This window comes from Poecilia formosa, unplaced genomic scaffold, assembly GCF_000485575.1.
Source record: "Poecilia formosa unplaced genomic scaffold, Poecilia_formosa-5.1.2 Scaffold472, whole genome shotgun sequence".
Classification (NCBI taxonomy): Eukaryota; Metazoa; Chordata; class Actinopteri; order Cyprinodontiformes; family Poeciliidae; genus Poecilia; species Poecilia formosa.
This window is the reverse complement of record NW_006800411.1, coordinates 26,825-45,955: the sequence shown is the minus strand read 5'-3', so window position 1 is coordinate 45,955 and position 19,131 is coordinate 26,825. Positions and strand designations below refer to the sequence as shown.

The window sequence follows — 19,131 nt, the reverse complement described above, 5'->3', positions numbered from 1 at the left end:
ATCATTTTGTGAATATAACTTAATTTCAAGTAATTTGTCTTTGTTCATTCACTTATTTTATATATCAATGATATTTATCAATTTTCAGAATAGAAATACCAAGACGGAGGAGAAGATAATTTTTGTCTCAGTGTGTTTTTTATTTATTTTTGCATTAGATAAAATGCAAAATGTGATTTAAAGAGCATAGATTCTTCTGAGAGATGCAATGACATCACTTCCTGCATCCAGGTCGCCATTTTGATAGGCGGAAGCAGCTTTCATTGGATATTATTGGATTCAAAAAGGTGATAAAACTGTAAAAAGAAGTTTTTCATTATATCCAGAGAAGGTGAGCAAACTTTACTAAGCATCGAGGTTCGGCTAGAGAAAACCCAAATCTTCTAATACGGCACTTTATTCATTCAAATGTCTCTAAAAATAACCAAAACTGTGACGCGATCAGCCGGTCAGTAATATTTTGGACTGATTGCTGTAAGAATAAAAGAGATACTTTGTATTGAAACCTGTACATTTATTCCCACAAAGTATGAAATGTAACTATAATGCAGATTTGCAAATATCCATCAAGTCGCTTCTGTACATAGAATCACTGCTTATGTGGTCGTATTTATAATCTCATAATGTTAACAAACATTTGCTCATATTTTCTCAAATTTGAGCATTTATAACAATTGTTACACATCATACGTATGACTCAGCAAACACAAACGACTTGTTGACTAACTTGTAACCATAAATGAAGCAGAACGAAACCTAAATGTGTTTTGTTCTGCTTATGCATAACTCTGAGTTGGCGCTTGTGAAACTGAATAAGATAGAAAATATTTAAATCTTTACCAGAGTTTTCTAGAGTGAATATGGATCTTAGCTTGGAAGCACATCAGGAAAATAAAAAGAAAGAAAACTCCAGTTAAGATAGAAATGTTGAGAAATTTTGTCATTTATAGATTTTGCAACTTTAATTGTGAGTCAAACAAATTAAAATGGATTAACCCAGACCAAAAACATTTTAACATTTTAACTGAAATACACAGAAATTTGTAAAAGGTGCAAAAATTAGTTTAGGTTATATTTTCAAGTTGTGAGCTTTGAATCATTTCAGTATCAATATTAATCATATATAGGTTTTGTTCTATATCAGGAATGTCAAACTCATTTTAATTTTGGACCAAATAAAGGACTAGATACAGAATGTATTGGTAAAAACTCATTAACAAACTTATAAAATGTAAATAAAAAGCTATTTCTGCCTTCAGTAAAAGTTCTTCTAAACGTTAAATAATATTGAACATCTTTTCACATTGATGCAATTTGGCAGAATGCTGATAAAAACTGATTCAATTTGATCAATAAAACAATATTTAAGCACATAATTGTTATTTTTGAAGGTTTTATTTAGGTGTCCTGTCAGACTTTAGAGGACCACATGAAGAGTTGCGGTGGGCCAGATTTGGCCCCCGTGCCTTGAGTTTGACACGTTTTACATAAACGGATCTTTAAGCAGCTCTTGTGAGAGTAAACTTACACAAAACTGTTTCTAAATCTTCACTTTTCTCTAAAATAGACGTTTTTAACGCTTGTCTTTATGTGATGATTCAGATCTTTGCACTTTTCTTACAAGTAATGCGGGAAAAATGTTTCATTCAAGCAGAACCAAAGAAGAGAACACGGGGAAGTTTTATTGCTTAAATTTTTAAAAATATGTTTCAATCATGTTTTCAAAATGAAGCATGTGGAGAAATTCCTTTATCAGGATGTTTTACAGCTAATTTGTGATTTAAACCAGATCACCGATAGAAACGTTTCCTGTTTTCTCTGTTTCATTTGCATTTTCCTGCTTCAAAGGAACTTATTCACACCCTGTTCAATGACCAAAGCATCATTAATAGCTGTTGACAAGATTAGCAACTATTGTCTGATCCAACTAGAACAGATAATTTACTGCGTAGAGTAGTGAACAGAAAACAGGAAACATCAGGTCACAGTTTGTTTGCCATGTGTTTCACCTGCTGTACGTCATGTTCACCAGTGTTTTTATATATTATAAATAAAAAGCAGCAAATAAATTACTCAAGCAAGAGTAAATAAAACTATTTGTTCCACTGGCAGATTATTTCACTTTTAACAAAACATTTTCCTGTGTTTTTCAGGATATAATTTATCAATAAAACTAGTATTTTCAACAAAATTAAGGAATAACTTAAAATAAAGTCCTATATATTACTTAAAAGTAATGTGTAAGTTAGTTTTCTGTTATTTCAAGTGTATTAAGATATTTGCACTGCAAACTGGACCAAAAATACTTGTTAATATTTTGTGTTTTTGCAGTGTGGATTAAAAGGAACTCAGCGTTTCAGCTGTTTCACAGTTTTCTGGAAGTTTGTTCCAGATTTGTGTCGCATAGAAGCTGAATGCTGCTTCTCTGTGTTCGGTTCTGGACAGAAGTTGATGGTTTATTCTTTTCTAAGTTCATTAATCCATTAATCAGCATCGCCACATTCGCTGCATCCTAATTTTTGTAAAGCATTTTGCTACTTTTTAAGCGCTGATCCCCAGCAGGTGTGTTGAAGTGGGATGAGTCGGGTTACCTGATGCCTCAGGTTGGTGTTGTGGAAGAACGACTCCTTACCATGAAGTTTCTCCCAGCTGATAAATGAAAACCAGCCTGCAGGTCTGCAGAGGTTAACCGATTCACACACCACAGAAGACGGGGGCAGGAGGGCACTTCCTGCCAGATAAAGGAGGCTTGTTTCAAAATGTCCCCTGATTGGTTAATGGGGTCGCGGCTGAGGCCAGCAGCAGGAGGCAACTTAGTGGACCCTGACTGATATGCATGTGTGTGTCCGTCTGTTGGGCTGGGATGTAAAATAAAGCTTTGTTCAGGTGAGTTTCACACAGAAGCAGGCAATGGGTCGATATCTGTGAGAAGGGATTTACCTTCACCTGAGACGTGCAGACCTGACCAGGTGTGGAAGTACATCATGTTCTGGTCGCTTCCTGAAGCTAAACAACAGTAAACTTATGCTAAACACAAAAATATGAAAAATGTTTTCATGTTCAGCATCTGTGATAAGTCTGGAATAAACTAGCAGAATTTACCAGAGGCAGAAGACGGCACGATTTTTAAAAAGAAACTCAAGCAGGTTGAAAACAAACCAAGTATTTTTCTGCTGCTAAAAACGGATAGTTTTAGTTATTTCTTGAATAAATGTTTTCTGTTGAGTTTTTTAATCAATCAATCAAGTTGATTTGCATGACATTTCAGCACCAAAGCAAAGTGCTTCACATCATAAAAACACAAAAATACAAAGTCATAAACACACAGCCAATAATTGATGGATTACATTTTGTCAAGTACTATCATTACACGTTAAAATGTTGACTAATGTTTCATTTATTATTTAATTTTAATTCTTCTAATATAGCAATGTGTTCTGTTGTGTGAGGTTGTTTTTCTTTGGTCATAGGATGAAATTATGCTAATTCCTGCATTTGCATTGCTATAAATCTTGGTAACTTTGATTAATATTCACTATCCTAATCAAATAAAATTACCGTATTTTTCGGACTATAAGCCGCTACTTTTTTCCTTCGCTTTGAACCATGTGGCTTATAGCCCAATACGGCTTTTCTGTGGATTTCTCTTCGTCCACCAGGGGGCGGTTTAGCAGGAAGTGAACCATTGGAAGTCAAAATTGGAACTCAAAGAAGAAAGCGCTAATTTTCATTTTGAACAAGCACATGCTAGCAGCAGGAGCGACGGAGAAATGTTTTCAAACTCAAACGCCCTCATCATGGAAACACGATGCAGCTTTAAGTGGAAGGCTAAAGATCTGGCAGGACAGGAGGGAAATGGAGCTGCAGCAGTAAGTTCATGAACGAATGCATGGTTCGGTTTTCTGTCGGAAAACCGAAAGCGGCGGAGATACCAGCGGCTTATTATTTAACGTTTCCAGTTTTAAAAAAAAATAACAACTTTGTGGATGCAGCTTACAGTGAGATGCGCTCCATACTCTGGAAAATATGGTAAATTAAATGACAATCAAGTAAATAGTTACTCCAAAACTGACATCTTAGATGCATATTTTAGTCTTCAGTCTAATTAAAATGTTGTCTCAACTATTTATTGCGACATAAACTCCACCCAACGTTTGTCAGCCATGAAGTCTTGTTGAGAAAATTTACCCAACGTCCAGTTCTGGTTCCTCAGGGTTCCTCTTTGTTTCAGAACGTCCAGGTGAGCTCCAGTCATTCAGAACCAAGCTGGACCAGACCGCGATGCCTTAAAAGTGCCCCTAATTCTTCATCTGGACCCCGTCCCGGAGTCCAGGGCCGGTTCCAGCTCGGTTCTGATTTCAGGACGTGTCGCAGTCGATAGATGCAAACTCATGTTCTGCCCTGATTCACACAGACAGCGGGAAAGTTTCATTTCAAAATAACAGCAAAGAAGGTCGCCGGGTTTTCCAGAACGCCGGACGGTTTTACTTTGTTTTCACAAAAATAAAACATGTCTGTGGAATCAGAGAGAAATCAATCGATCTGTTTTCTTTTCCTGCAAAGGAGTGACATTTAGTCTAAATATTCCTGTTAGTCATGATACGTTAGTGATGCTAAATTTGAGTGATATCAACTACTGTTACTAACAGATTCTGCTTTATTTTGATCTCTAATGTCAGTTTTACAGAATGTCTTTAATTTTGCACCATATTAACAGTCTACTGCTTTCTGTCATAGATAGATAGATAGATAGATAGATAGATAGATAGATAGATAGATAGATAGATAGATAGATAGATCATGTCTGTTTTTATCTGATCAGACCTTTTTCTCCCAACTTGTCTAAATTTTCTCCAGCATCCTGTAAACAAACTCCATCGTGTTTTTTCTTCAGCAGTGGAGTCTTGTGCAGTGACAAACAGAGTTGGGTAGTAGCTTGTTACATTTACTTGAATACATTTTTTGAAAAAAATATACTTTTAGGAGTATTTTTACTATGGTGAATGTTTTACTTATACTTGAGTATTTTTATTATGAAGTATTTTTACTTGTATTTGAGTAAAATTTCTGGATTTTTTTAACCCACTGAATGAAAAACAAAAATGTTTTAACCAAAAAATCACCAGACACACACCTGCAGTTTTTGTTTGTTTGTTTGTTTGTTTGATTGTTTGTTTGTTTTTTTAAGTTTCATATTGAAAGAAACTGATTTGGAAAAAATCATTGTTGCCTGATTTTATTTTTTACTTTTATAATTTGTTGTCATTTTGGTCCTTAAAATAACCAAAATTTCCACTTAATTTTATATTTTGGTCCGTTTTAATGTTAGTTAGGAAATTTTATTTAATTAAAAACAAAACAATTATACTTAATGGAATAAATTATAGCAGCAGCAGAAAAAATCTTATATCTGCTCTTTTTTGTCCCAAAAATACATTTAAACAAAAAGGGATTTGCAAAAAACTAAACAAACAGAAACTCAAAAACATTCATATGGATTCACATTATTCTATTTCATATTTCCTCAAAAAGAAACTAAATATGTAAATTGATCTGGCATTTCCTGAAAGTCTCAGTTTCCTTTATATTCTGGAAGTAAAGCTTGTTAAGGCAGTATAATCGATGCTTTCTGGTAAAATTAAAACATATTACCACTGTAATCGGACTCCATTGAAAGTAATAATGTGTTTTTGTGTTGCCTCCGTGTTCAGAACAAAGCAAAAGGTTGAAGGTCACTGCAGAGCCAGACAGGAGGTCGTTGTGGGTGTGGGTCGTCAGCGATGTATTTATTTCCCTGGAATGTTGGCGGTCGTTTCTCTGCAGCTCGCTTTAATAAAGCTTCCTTTCTATACGTCCTCTAAGCCGAGCAGAAACAAAGAGCTGCAGCTCTGCAGGTTCGCTGAGGTGAAACTGAAGCAAAAAGCTGCAGACAAGCAGCCCATTTTTCTTCATGAAACCAAACACTCTGCATGTGCAGCTGAGGACAAAATCCACCTGATTCCCAAATGGATCATCTCCTTCATGCAACATGTATTCTGATCAGATTTGATAAGATGTTTAAGTGTAAAAAGATCAGTTTTATTGTGTTGATGGTGTCGAGTATGATTGGAGCATGTTATTTTTCCACATGAGGAAGGAGTGCAAAGTCATCCTGACTCAAAACAAATAATTTAACTCCTGGAAGTTTCTGAAATATTCTCCATAACTTCAAGGTTTACATGGTTTCTGTCAAATAAATGTAATAAATGTATGTGTTGTGTTTTAGATGCACAGATGAGGATACATCTAAAACTCACTGGATTGGTGGAAGAACAGCAATGAAGCTTTAATTTAAAGCTGTTCTGTAAATGACATTTTGTTTTCTTGTTTTTGTGACAGCAGACAAGTGCATGCACTGCAAAAACACAAAAACTTACCAAGTATTTTTGTCTAGTGTAAATGTTAAATAACTTACAAATACTTTTTCACCAAGATATAGGAGCTTGTTTTGAGTCAATTATTTTTTTGTAATATTGATGGAAAAGTTCTAGTTCCTCTTGCAGATTATTTCACTTATAAAATTTTTTCATCAAAACTAAGAAATATAGTAAATTCTTCTTCCTGAAAAATACATTATTGCAATAGAAACTGTAGTTTCTGGTTTCTAGTGCAATAAGTCTACAAGTATTTCACACACTTGAAATAAGAGAAAACTAAGTTACTTTTCAGCAAGAAAAATTCACTTATTTTAAGTCAATAATTTCTTAATTTTGATGAAAACGTTCGAGTTTTATTGGTAAATTATTTCACATATAACATGAGAAAAATGTCTTGTTATAAGTGTAACAATCTACCAGTTGAACTTTCTCACCAAAATTAAGAAATTATTGACTTATAAGCTCAAATCTTGCAGAAAAGTTGCTTCTAAGTTAGTTTTAACTTATTTAAAGTGTATTAAGATGTTTGCACTAGAAACTAGACAAAAAAATACTTGGTAAGATTTTGTATTTTTGCAGTTCGACACTAAAACATTTTGATAAAACTCTAGAAATGACTTTGTGTCCACATTACAAACTGTAAGGATGGTGTCTTCCATCTCTCTCAGTGAAATTACCTACTTGCATGTAGAACATAAAGTTCTGTCCCGTTTTCTTTATGTCTGAACAGTGAAAGTCTCTAAACGTCTTCATGTCTGTAAAACTGAAATGTCCCAGATCGGCGTGGATCTCTGACTTCTACGTATTTTCCTTTCGTGTTTCTAGGAATCAGACAGTCGGCCTTATCTTTCCCCTGAACAATACACACCTGTTCCAACCCAGAAGTTAATTACAAATGAAACACGATCAAGTCGAGCCGAGCGAAGGCCGGAGAGGAGAGCCCCGGTGCAGGAAAGGTAAAACAGACGTCCAGGCTGCAATCTTTTATTCTCTGCTCCAAATTACTCAAAAATATCCGCATTTCTTTCTGCTCCAGCTGTTTTTTACTTTGTTTTGCAGAGCTGCGTGTGATTTACCACACGTGCTGTGTTGCATGTTGATCTGCAGGTTAGCTGTGCCCTCCACTGGCTGACGGTTAACACTGATCTCTTTGTCAGATTACTCCCAGCGGATCAGCTGTCATCAGTCAGAGCCGTTTGTTTCACTTTCTGGCTTAAATCCAGAGGAATAAGAGGTTTAAACTCTTTTTTTTTTTACTCCTCAAATCTCCAGATATTTGTTCTGCGTTAAATAAGCAAGTATTTGTTTTGGTTAAAGTCCAGGTTAGATTTTGAAAAGACAAACGTGAGTTTTTAAAGAAGAAGTCAGTCAAATTTATCTGTTTTAACGGATATGAAACAACCAACTCCAGAATTTCTTTGTACAGAAATACAGTTTACCAAGTACTCAAANGTTTTCAGGATCTTAACAGCTTTTAATGTTGCCCATTATTACATTTCTTACTGGTTTCTGTCTCAGTTTTTCTTTATAATCAGAAAATCAGTGGAAACATGTAAAAGCTGCTCAACAGTTAAAAGAAAAGTTTGAGAGTAATGAAGATTTTTCCTTTAATTATTGAGAAGGGTCTGAATAATATTCAACATGACATTTTTAAGAAATTGTGACATAAATCTTTATTTTCTTTCTAGATTAAATTTAGATATTTTCTTTCTAGATTAAAGTGACACATCTATTAAAGGAGCTGGTTTGGGTTACATGAGTTTGTCTTGAACATAAAATACATATTAGATGGAGTTTAGTGGATAAACCAGGTCTTTTGTTCCAAAAGCAGAGTAAAAACATTGAAAGGAAACCTCCAAAACTCTTATTTTAGAGGAATATTTCACATAAATTTAATACATCCTGTCTAAAAAGCATATCTGGAAATGTTATTAGGATTAAAATTCATGATTGTTTCCAGAAAAATACATTTTTTTCACCCATGAATCTATTTTACATCGGCCAAAGTAAACATCTTGAAAATCGATCATATTTAACACATTAACAATATTTAGATAGAACATGTTTTCACCTTTTGATTTCCATTTACCTTCACATTGTTTAGGTGAGACGTGATTTTTGATTAGATCTTTAATGTTGAATTTTATCAGAAAACTCTGAGAGTCCATAAAATAATCAACAGTCCTGAGAATTTCAAAACTAGTGGCATAAAAATATGTTCTGTCTGCAAAAATAATTAGAAAATTTACCTTGGAGGCATTTTGGTACAACTAAATGTTCTGAGCATTTTCTTTTTTCTTCTTTGTTTGTTGAATTACTTTATTTATCTTACTTTATTATTCTGTTGTATGAATTTATCTATATGCATTTCCTCCCTGCTTTATTTATTGTTAATTTTTATTATCCTGATTAAAAAAAGCAAGCCTGTCTTCTGGTTGTTTAAATCCTGTTGGTTTTACTTCATGCAGTTGATTCTGTTATTTAATTATCTCTACTGAATCCATTTAGTCCTTAACGGACGAGTCAGAACCTTTTATGGCTTTTTTCCCCCATAAATTATAGATATTTTGCGGTTACATTTTTCTAACATTTCACACTCCACCATAACCAATTAATGGCCACTTTTTACTTTCCTATTTTGATTTCTTCCATGTAAATCTTGTATTTAATATCTTTGTACTTAAGCAATTAAATATCGGTTTGTTTTTGTTTTATTTAACCGTTATCCGGACTTATAAAGATAAATGTGATTTAAAATGCTGAAATTTGAAGAACAATTTAATTCAAAATGATCATTTAAAACCTTTTTGTTTTGTTTTATTTCCTTTTACTTACATTAATATCAGATAACCTAAATAATGCCAGCTGCTCTCCTGGTGGTAGATTATATTATCTAAAAGTCACAAAACAACATTTGCTCACAGCAAACGCTGTAAGTTCGTAAAACTAACAAAACCTCAGACATACTTTTCCATAATCACTCTTGCCAATACAATAAAAAGGCCTTTATTGCAACAAATTGATCTGATTAAAAGGGAAATATTTAATTTAATTTTTACAGATTGCATATAATGAGAATATCCAAATATATAATAAAATAGGCAACTGCTACAGCGTCGTTTGGAGCACTTAGTCGTTCGCTACAACACTGACCAGATGCTAAAATGACTTTAAGCTGCCTCTTGTCAGGGTGGGTAAAATATGCCCCTATGTGTTTGCTAGCATAAACATATTGTATGATATGACACAAAGTTGGTGCAAAAATGTTATTTTATAACTAAAAAAAGCCAAAACTGCAAAGGTTTAAGCGATAAATTAGGCTATAAGTAGTTTGATGAAGCATTCGGAAACTAATCTCGTTATTTTCCTAAACTGATGACATAAATCACTTTTTTCCAAAAGGGATTTTAGCAACAAATGTTACCACATCTTTCTGTCCAAAATACATTTTAGCCACAAATAATTAACTCTTGGTAAAAATAAAACAAAAAGGTTTTAGGGCAGGAACGTCACATGACCTTAACAGCTGCTTGGTTTCTCTCAAGTGCCCTAAGTGTCCTTAGATATTTTAATTTTTAACAAAACCAAAGAACTGGCATGTCTACAGAGAGTTCCCCTTCTGATTGTTAGAGGTCACCTGCCCAGGTGAACTCCACACCTACCCCCAGTGCATGATGGGAAACCCCTCAGTTTAGCTTGGATGAAATCTGAACGTTTAGCATGAATGAAGAAGCGACACAAACAGAGCAGAAGCAGCAGAATGAGGAAGAAGAGGGATGGATTTGTACTGCAGCCGCTTCCGGGGCATGAAGTTTGTTTGCAGAAGTGTTTGTAGTTTTTAGGGGTAGCGTGGTCAGCCCCTCCCCTCAGTGTCTGTGTATAAATGTGAGGGCTTGAAGGAGGGGCCGCAGCTCTTCAGCTTCACCTCTTGAGTTCAACAGAAAAAGTGTCAGACAGCAGCATGCTGCCACCGTGAGTAACGCTGATTATCCTGAGATTTATTCACATTTATGCCTCTGGTTTTATGTAATCATTTACTGGATGTGTTGATCTTTATTGTGCTGATTTGATGATATTGATCTTTGGCACTTTTTTTGATAAAAAATGTGCTTTTATATTACTGATTACAAAAATAATTCTGTAATTCTGGGTTATTGGTGTATTATTGTTGTACTATCCATCCTGGTTAAACAACTCAATAAATGTTTTTATATTAGAGTTGTGATAAATTTTATTTATTTTTTGTTTTCATACATATACTTACTTATTTATAGTGCATCTAGTTAAAAAGTAGCAATATTGGAATATTTTTTCTCCTTTTTGTAATTAATCAGACTATTACCAGTTTGTCTTTAATGATTAATTGATTCTTTTAAGGGAAATTGGTCATAATTTTAAAGCAGATTATTCATATTTTCCTTACATTGATTATTTTTTTTATTCTTTTAAAGAAAAATAAGATTTTTTTTTAAAAATCTGCTTTATTCCCTGTTAATGAATACTCCACTCATCTGTTTTATATATATAAAAAAAAAGAAACCTACTGATCGTGTCGATAGTCATCCTTCTGGCAACTACAGCATCTACGGCGCCTGTGGAGGGTAAAAAAAGGAAAATATGAGATTCATGTTGTTTTATATTTTATATTCTGGCTTCTGCAGCTGGTGGAGATGAGAGTCTGTGTTGTGTCTTCCAGAGAAGGAGGTGGAGGAGGTGGAAACGGAGGCCACAGAGATGCTGGAGGGGGAGTTGTCTGAGGAGGAGGAGGGTAGGGCTGCGCATGAGGAAAAAGAAACAATTTCACTAAAAAACAAAAGGTCAAATTAATCTTACTTAAACTGATGAATGACTCAAAACTAATCATAAAAATATTTTGAGAACTTTTGCTTCTTGATAATGAGTTGCATAATGAAAAACACTTGAAAAAGCGTTAAACCGTGTGAAAAACTGATCAAACATTAACCCTCTAACTTCAACATCCATTCATGACATGTTAACTCTTTACCTTCGAAACCAATAATAAACCACACTAACAACGGCTTTATTATGCTTTTATTTTAATCAATCCATCAATAAATGTTTATATTTAGGAGAATATAGACATATTTCTTTAGAGAAGAAAGATCAAGCCATCTTGAAAAACGGGATTGTTGCAGTTAAATGTTTTAACTCTTCTTGTCTTGTTAAACAGGACAGTTTGTTCCAGAGGCGAAACTAAATATTTTAGTCTGTTTGATTAAATAATTTAAAACAGAATAACACCAAAACTTTTATTCATGAGACAAAGTTAATAACTTCATCAACAGATGTTTGTTTGCATGTTTGTTTTCCACATCAGAACCATAATGACTCGATGTTTTTTCTTTAACTCCACAACCTTCATCTTTAACAGAGAAAAGTCGTCATTATACCAGACAGAGATGTTCAGTAGAAAACTGATAAGAGAAGAAAACCACTTCACTGTGCAGCTTTTCAAATACTTGTCATCAAACCAGCCGAGTATTAAAAAGATATTTTTGTAAAAGTGCTGAAAACTGAGTCAGGATTTGTCAGAATAGCAACATTTTTATGGCTTGTTTGATTTTGTTTTTTTAGAGATGTTTGTTGCTGTTGCAGATACAGTTTTTGTACATTTTCATTTGTTGGCTTTTTCTGCAGATAACCAATATTCAACCATTTGAAAATTATAATATTACAGCCCCACTTCACTAAACTGTGTACTTTAAACCCCAACAACAAAAACACAACAGCAGCTTTATTTACAGACCCAATCCAGACATATTTTATCAAAACGTTCATTTCTTTCAGGAACTAAATTCACTCAGTGAATCGCTTTATATAGATTAATTACACAAACATTTGTTTTAAAGCCTTTATTTCTTTTAATTATGATGATTTTCTCCTTCCAGGTCATGAAAACACAGCATTTACGATCAGAATATTTTATCTGATTAACAAAAGAAAATATACACATCCTAAGCTTAAAGGTTATTTTCAACAGGTACTTTTAATTTGACAAACAAGCCTCATCAGAATCCATATTCTAACATTATTGGACGTAAATATGTGTATTTTAGTGACTGCTTACATCTCTACAAACAAGCTGGGCAAAGTTACTGCAACATTTCAGATCATTTCTTATGTTTTAAAACATTTCCACAGATTTTTCAAGAACAATTTCCACAAAAGGGCGAAAATCATCTCGGAAAAATAAAATTTTCATGGCAACGAAGCCTTAAAATCTTCAAGTTAATGTGTACATAGCAGTTATTTCTAGTCTGCAGGGGTAAAATAAAGTTTCCTGCCCAGGGGCCCAGATTCTCCTGCCACCGGCCCTGCTGGTATGAAGACTGGAGTGGAATAGATTGTGCTGTTAAACAGAACAAAAAGAAATTTTAAAAAGCCAGAAAATTACAAACTTGATGCAAATGAATTCCAGCCAAAACAGAATAAAATAATAATAATAATAATAACAATTCAATAAATATTTAAACATTAAACATCCAACAAAGAGCAGACAGAGAGAAGAGACGTTCCTGTTTCTCATCTGAATCTATAAAAATGATGTTAAACCTTTTTTAATTAGAAAAATAAATGTTGGATTTTTCTTCTTTTCAGATGATGATGATGACTCCAAGAGTCAGGATAATATTGATGGTGAGCAGATAAAACATCATGACCTTTACATATAAACCTTCATAAACAAAAATCTAAATTGAAGGTCAAACCTCTGAAATTTATTTTTAAACTAATTACTCCATTAAATTTGAGGCAACTCCTGACTTATCAGACGATTTTAGTGTAATTTAAGCCATAAACCCACGTTTTTTTTATTGGAATTTCATTTTTTTAATAAAGAAACTAATAAACATTTTTCCCCCTTAGAAAATGACCAAATCTGAAAACCTTTTCTGGATATGTTACTGAGATTTTGCCTTTAAACTCGGCGTTGTCCTGCAGGATTCCTTTTCAGATTTTAATGCCACGGATCCTCGGTGTTTTTAATAACCCCAGACTTTCTTTCACCTGCTGGAGACAGAAGGTTTATTCATGCCGAACACCTGATCCCCTCTCCTCCTCCTCCTGCAGGAGCGCAGCAGACCACCGTGTCGGCAGCGGCAGCCGGAGGTTCAGGTGAGTCGGACCCGATCGGGTTTTCCTTCCTGAAAAGTCTGCTTGTTTCCACTTTGGTTTCATATTTAATCCAGATTAACTGGCTGGTATTCTGACCAGGATTAGCCCGATTCACAGCCGGAAAATAGTTCCACGGTTGTGGCAGGATGACTTTTGTTAGAGCTTCAGCGCCACCTGCTGTCAAAGATCAGAATTACAGCTAAAGACTTAAAGTTAAAAAATATCTATTAGTCATTTCTGGTTAAATATATGCATAGAAAAGAATTAGTTTTAAAATTATTTTAAATTGACAAACTCTGATTGCAGCCAACAGAAAAATGGGATCAATTATAAAAATAATATTTTCTTATATTTTCTTCAGAAACATGTTTCACAGATTTAACCTGCATGTTTTACTTAATCTAAGTTTCGTTCATCTTCTTACGCCTTTCCATTTTTTCACATTTTCTCACATCTTAGCACAAAGTTTGTATTAAAACAAACTTTTTAATACATTTTACTGGGATTTTTGATGACAAGCCAAAACAAAGTGGCGCTTAATTGAAGAGAAACAGAAGAAAAAGATACATAATTTATAACTTCCTTTAAGAATCAGAAGATTTTGGCAAACATTTGTATTCAACAACAAAATGTTACCTTTTTTTTGCAAGTAAATTTCTTTATATACTTCAAAGTGTGTTTAGTATAAATGATCTGGTTTAATTTTGTAGATTTTTAAACTGGATTCATCTAAAATATTTTTTTTATCAACACGTCTTTGTGTGTGGAGCCATGCTGCCGTACTTCTATACTATTTTACACTGATGATCAGTTTATTCTTTATGAGGAAATGTTTTTACTGGGATTAATAAGGCTTTAGCTTTAAAATGTGTTCTTTTTAATAAATAACTGCAAGTTTTTTCATTTCTAAAATATGTTTTTTACAGGTATTTGCTAAGAAACTAAAATTGTAACTGAAAGGTAAAAATCTCATAATCTCAAGTAAAGAACTTGTTTTTGTTTTTTTCAAAGCTATTTCCTCAAATATTCAACATATGAGCGGTGAGTTTACCTTTTATATCCAACTTTAAAACAAACGAGTCTTTTCTTCAAGTTCTTCAAGCCCCAAAAATTAAATGGCTCATTTGTCTTTGAATATGTTGAATTTGAGCTATTTGTGCATAAAATCTTAATTTTGACATCTGCTCTTATGAACATTGGCATCTAGCTTGCACACATTATATGTGAACAATACATTCTGATTCTGATATAATCTCAAACTGATCTCAAGTTTAAAATAAACTACTATTGTTTTTTAGACAATAGATTTCATCCATCTTGAAATCCATAAAATTACTGCAAAAAAAGGACAAAAACTTTTTCCAGTGTAATATTCCAGTATTTCAAGTTGTTGTGATTTTAAAAGATGTATGTTTATATCTGTCAGTCACTTGTTTCTGTTAATGATGGACATGTTGTCAGTTTCCAGTGGTCAGTCTCCAGAGACGGGGTCTCATGTTGGGGCAGCAGGAAGCTCTACAGGTAAATCACGATTTTCTTTTCTCAATTCGGAGCGTATAGCCGCCTGGGTAAAGTTATTTTTTCATGTTGTTTTTGGGGTTAGTAGTTACCATCATTAATGGTTTATCTGTGTTTGGTTGATATTTTCCTGGTTATTTGGGGATGTTTGGTGAGTTTTTAATTGGGTTTTAGTTGATAAACAGGTTGTTGGTCCCGGTTGATGTTGACTTAATTCTTGTGTTTTGGTTCATGTTTGATGGCGCTCATCAGTTCTTGGTGTGCTTATCAGTCTACATCACTTAGGCCAGATGCCTGATCAGAACTTAGTTGAAAACTCATTGTTACACTGGACACATAGTTTTCTGTTTAATGTATCACTAATCTATTTATAAATTTACCGATTTGCACATTTATTTTGTAGAGTATTTATAAAATAGTGAAATTCAGATCTTGTGAAGCTGAAATATGTAGATCCAATGCTACTTGACATGCTAGCTGGTGTTCACAAAACAGCCAATCCTGGAGCGCCACTGATTTTCATTGGTGCTGATTGGCTGTGAGCCAAAAGTGTACTGTAAATGGTAGCAATGTGCTGTTGCTAAGACAGTTTCCTCTGTACATATTAATGAAAGTTAAGGTATATTTGGCGTTTTAATCTAAAAGTGTCTTTTCTTGTTCTTCAGGTCACGGAGGTGATCTCTCCTCTGTCGATTTAGCAGGTAATTTCTACATTGTGGTTCATCACAATGTTTCTTGAGCCAAAACAAACCACCTGCTAGTGGCATGTATTGCAAAGCTTTGCAAGCCTCATATCTTTATGACTGATTGAAAAATATGATAGAAAATGTTGCATGACGGACTTTATTAAGTTTTACTTTCCATAAACAAGCTTTTAATTTGTACAGTTTAGAGTTTCAGGAGGTCCAGGTAACATTGATTTAACATTGATTCTTACATTTCTGTCTCATAAAATAAATGTGTTTCCTCTACATCTTACTGCTGTTGTTGCGAGAAGCGGCCATTTTGAAACACAACAGTCAGAATCTCCCATTTCCAAGTGCAACTGGAGCGCAGCATTAGCTTGCGCGGTTATTTTAAAATCTGGCGCTCTTTGCAGCAATTGAACGGCTGGAGCTAACATTGTAATACCCGCAGCCGCCACAAGGGGCGCTGCAACAACAACAACAGAGGCAGCAATGGCTACTTAATATTAAACTCTAATTGAGATGCTTTTTATGTTTTTGTACAGCAGCTGGACATCCAAGCAGCTCGTCAGGTAAACAAAATTCACCGTTTCAGTTCATAAAAATAATAAATAATTTAAAGATGGCTGCTCACTAAATAACATTTTTCTGTGCAAATCAATTATAAAACATTTCAAATGCTGCTCTCCATTTAAAATCTGACTGAACTTATTCAGTATTATTTTACTCAACATTTTGACCAGAGAACCTGTTATTGTTCCGCTTCTGATCGCCCAGGTTCTGCAGTTTCTCCGGGTTCTGAAGGCTCCACGGGTTCTGCAGCCTCTATAGGCTCTGCAGGATCTGCAGGTTTTGTGGACTCAGCAGGATCTGCAGGTTCTCCAGGGTCTGTAGGATCCATGGGTTTTGCAGGTTCTGTAGATTCTGCAGGCTCTGTAGATTTGGGAGGATCTCCCGGTTCTGTAGGTTCTGCAGCTATTTTAGACTCAGGAGGATCTCCAGGTTCTGTAGCAGCTGAAATCTCTGGTGTTTCTGCAGGTCAAACTCACCCAGCAGGTAATCAAGACAGCATATCTGGCTTAAAGCAGGATCAGATAAATAAATGTGCTGCTGTGAATCAAGTGCAACTGTTCAGTGAAAGTAATTTTTGTTCTTTTAGGATCCGAGCGCCTACCGAGTCCATCTAAAACAGACATGAACGGTAAAATATCCAATCATTGATGTCAGTCTGTTCACTTTTAGTCCAGAGCAATTCGATGCATGTGGAAATCTGCCATTAGTAGAATAATTTAAGGTGTTAGCCTAGCAGGAGTCCGACAACTTTACATTTCAACATGATCAAAAAAAAAAAAATAAAACATCTAAAATGAACTTTAAATATTTTTTTTTATCCACTAACTCCTATTAGCCCAATAAATTATTACATTTAAAAGCAGAGCAGGAATAGAACTGACTTTTGAACATTTAAGTTTCTCTGGTGTAAAAGCTTTGTTTCTGTTTCAGGTCCTGGTGGAATAGACTCAGAGAATAACGGTGAATTTATTTAAAATTACTTAAAATATGTCGTATCATATGGTTGATTTTATATACATATCATTGTTTCATATGGGAAAATAATGCAAATCACTGGAACTACTAAAAATGTTGGGAATCTTTCAAGGTTAATTTAAACCCTTAAAGCTACAGTGTGTAACTTTTATTTATTTTTTAAAACTGTTTTGTTTAGGTTTTTTTTTTTACATATTTGTTAAAACTGTCACTTTGGTGCTACAGTATAATATGAAACAGATAATCTGTAACAAAATCAAACTCTTTTGCTTTCTCCCAGTGCTCCTAGTATAATAGAAGAAAAACACAGCTTGGTCTGAAACAACCAATCAGAACCAGGAGGAGGGTCTTAGCGCTGCCAATCACACTAGTGTATGTTCTGTTCCACTCTCCACTCTGCTGCGCTCCGGCTAGCACAGCCTGACTCTTATAAACAGTTTTTTTCTGGAATGATAATTTCTTTCTCCTCCATTAGTATATTGAGCAGCATATACATGAGGTTGATTGGCAGCGCTAAGCCCCTCCTCCTGGCTCTGATTGGCTGACAGAGAGCGTTGTATTTCTTCAGACAGATGTAGGGTCAAGATGGAGGAACTCAGTCTTTTCACAGATCATCTGTCTCATATTAAACTCACGACAAAGTGACAATTTTACCAAATATGTAAAAAACAGAATTTTTAAAAAAGTTACAAACTTCAGTTTCAAAATCAGTTGCGTTAGTTGTTGTTATTTACAGGTAATGGACAGAAGCTGCTGAACGGCGGAGGAGGTGGAGCCGGAGTCAGCAGTCAGACCGGTGAGCAGAAGGTGGAAAAAGGTTTTAAGATCAGTGAAATTTGATTAATTTAAGAAAGACTGAATGTTTCAAAATCGACTTTTCAAAGCGGTGAAAAATATTAGACCTCAAGCCAAAACAAAACCTTAATAGCTTTAGATTCTACTGTTGTTTTTTACTCCTTTGGAAACATCCAGGACTAGATCTATAGTTTATTTTATGACAGAGATTTTATATTCTCTGTTGAAAAACAAAATGTCTTTTTGTTTCATCAGGAATCGTCGATCCGTCCAGTCATGACTTCCTGCTCAACCTTATGGGTACGTTTGTCTGATCCATTAGTTCACTTTTCCTGAAGATTAAAATATTTAAAACTAATTTTAAAGACAAAAAAATCACAGATTCATTTGGAAATTCAACATGAACAGGATTTGTTTTTCAAATGCACTTTTGTATTTCTAGCAGGGCAAACACTACAGTTGTTCAGTTTTCAAAAATAACATAAAACATCCTGTAGCAGATGGTGAAATACATGTTAAAAGATTCAAAGATAACTAGTAATAAATGTTTATTAAATGTTCAGGTGGTAATTTATGCCCAGTTTACAACAGTGCAGGGTCAGAGTTTTACAAAGGGACGGATTTGTTTTCAATCTTTGAGAAAAACAAATGGCTGTTCAGTCATGTGACGTTCGCACTTTGAAACTTAATGACCTAAATCTATTATTATTTACCTAAATCATATTTTGTAAAGAGGTTATATGTTGTGATTTTAATTTAAAAATGTTAGTATCAGTTTTTTAGAGACTTGAGACTAATGATTTGATGTGAACTTGAAAATCATTTGTGAAGAACTTTAAAAAGGCCAAACATGTTTCTAGACAAACACTTTATTCCAATTCCTGCTTTGTTAACTTAAGCATGTTGTTGAAACTTAAGCATGTTGTTGAAACTTAAGCGTGTTGTTGAAACTTAAGCGTGTTGTTGAAACTTAAGCGTGTTGTTGAAACTTAAGCGTGTTGTTGAAACTTAAGCGTGTTGTTGAAACTTAAGCG

General features: G+C 34.2%; 1 protein-coding gene across 10 annotated transcripts in view; it reads left to right on the top strand.

The window, feature by feature from the left end:
- The first annotated feature begins 10,292 nt into the window (after nt 1-10,292).
- The window catches only part of LOC103156273 (apomucin), a 17,428-nt gene continuing 8,589 nt past the window's right edge, over nt 10,293-19,131 (top strand). For 4 of the 10 annotated variants that reach the window (XM_016664186.1, XM_016664188.1, XM_016664185.1 and 1 more), the window contains exons 1-14: nt 10,293-10,388; nt 10,953-11,017; nt 11,113-11,184; nt 13,035-13,073; nt 13,506-13,550; nt 14,562-14,591; nt 15,012-15,071; nt 15,734-15,769; nt 16,300-16,326; nt 16,532-16,810; nt 16,914-16,955; nt 17,258-17,287; nt 18,039-18,098; nt 18,353-18,397. In XM_016664186.1, the coding sequence (XP_016519672.1) occupies nt 10,378-10,388; nt 10,953-11,017; nt 11,113-11,184; nt 13,035-13,073; nt 13,506-13,550; nt 14,562-14,591; nt 15,012-15,071; nt 15,734-15,769; nt 16,300-16,326; nt 16,532-16,810; nt 16,914-16,955; nt 17,258-17,287; nt 18,039-18,098; nt 18,353-18,397 (841 nt within the window). In that variant the 5' untranslated portion in view covers nt 10,293-10,377. The remainder of the gene's footprint in view (nt 10,389-10,952; nt 11,018-11,112; nt 11,185-13,034; nt 13,074-13,505; nt 13,551-14,561; nt 14,592-15,011; nt 15,072-15,733; nt 15,770-16,299; nt 16,327-16,531; nt 16,811-16,913; nt 16,956-17,257; nt 17,288-18,038; nt 18,099-18,352; nt 18,398-19,131) is intronic. The other 6 variants (XM_016664191.1, XM_016664187.1, XM_016664189.1 and 3 more) reach the window with 6 other exon arrangements.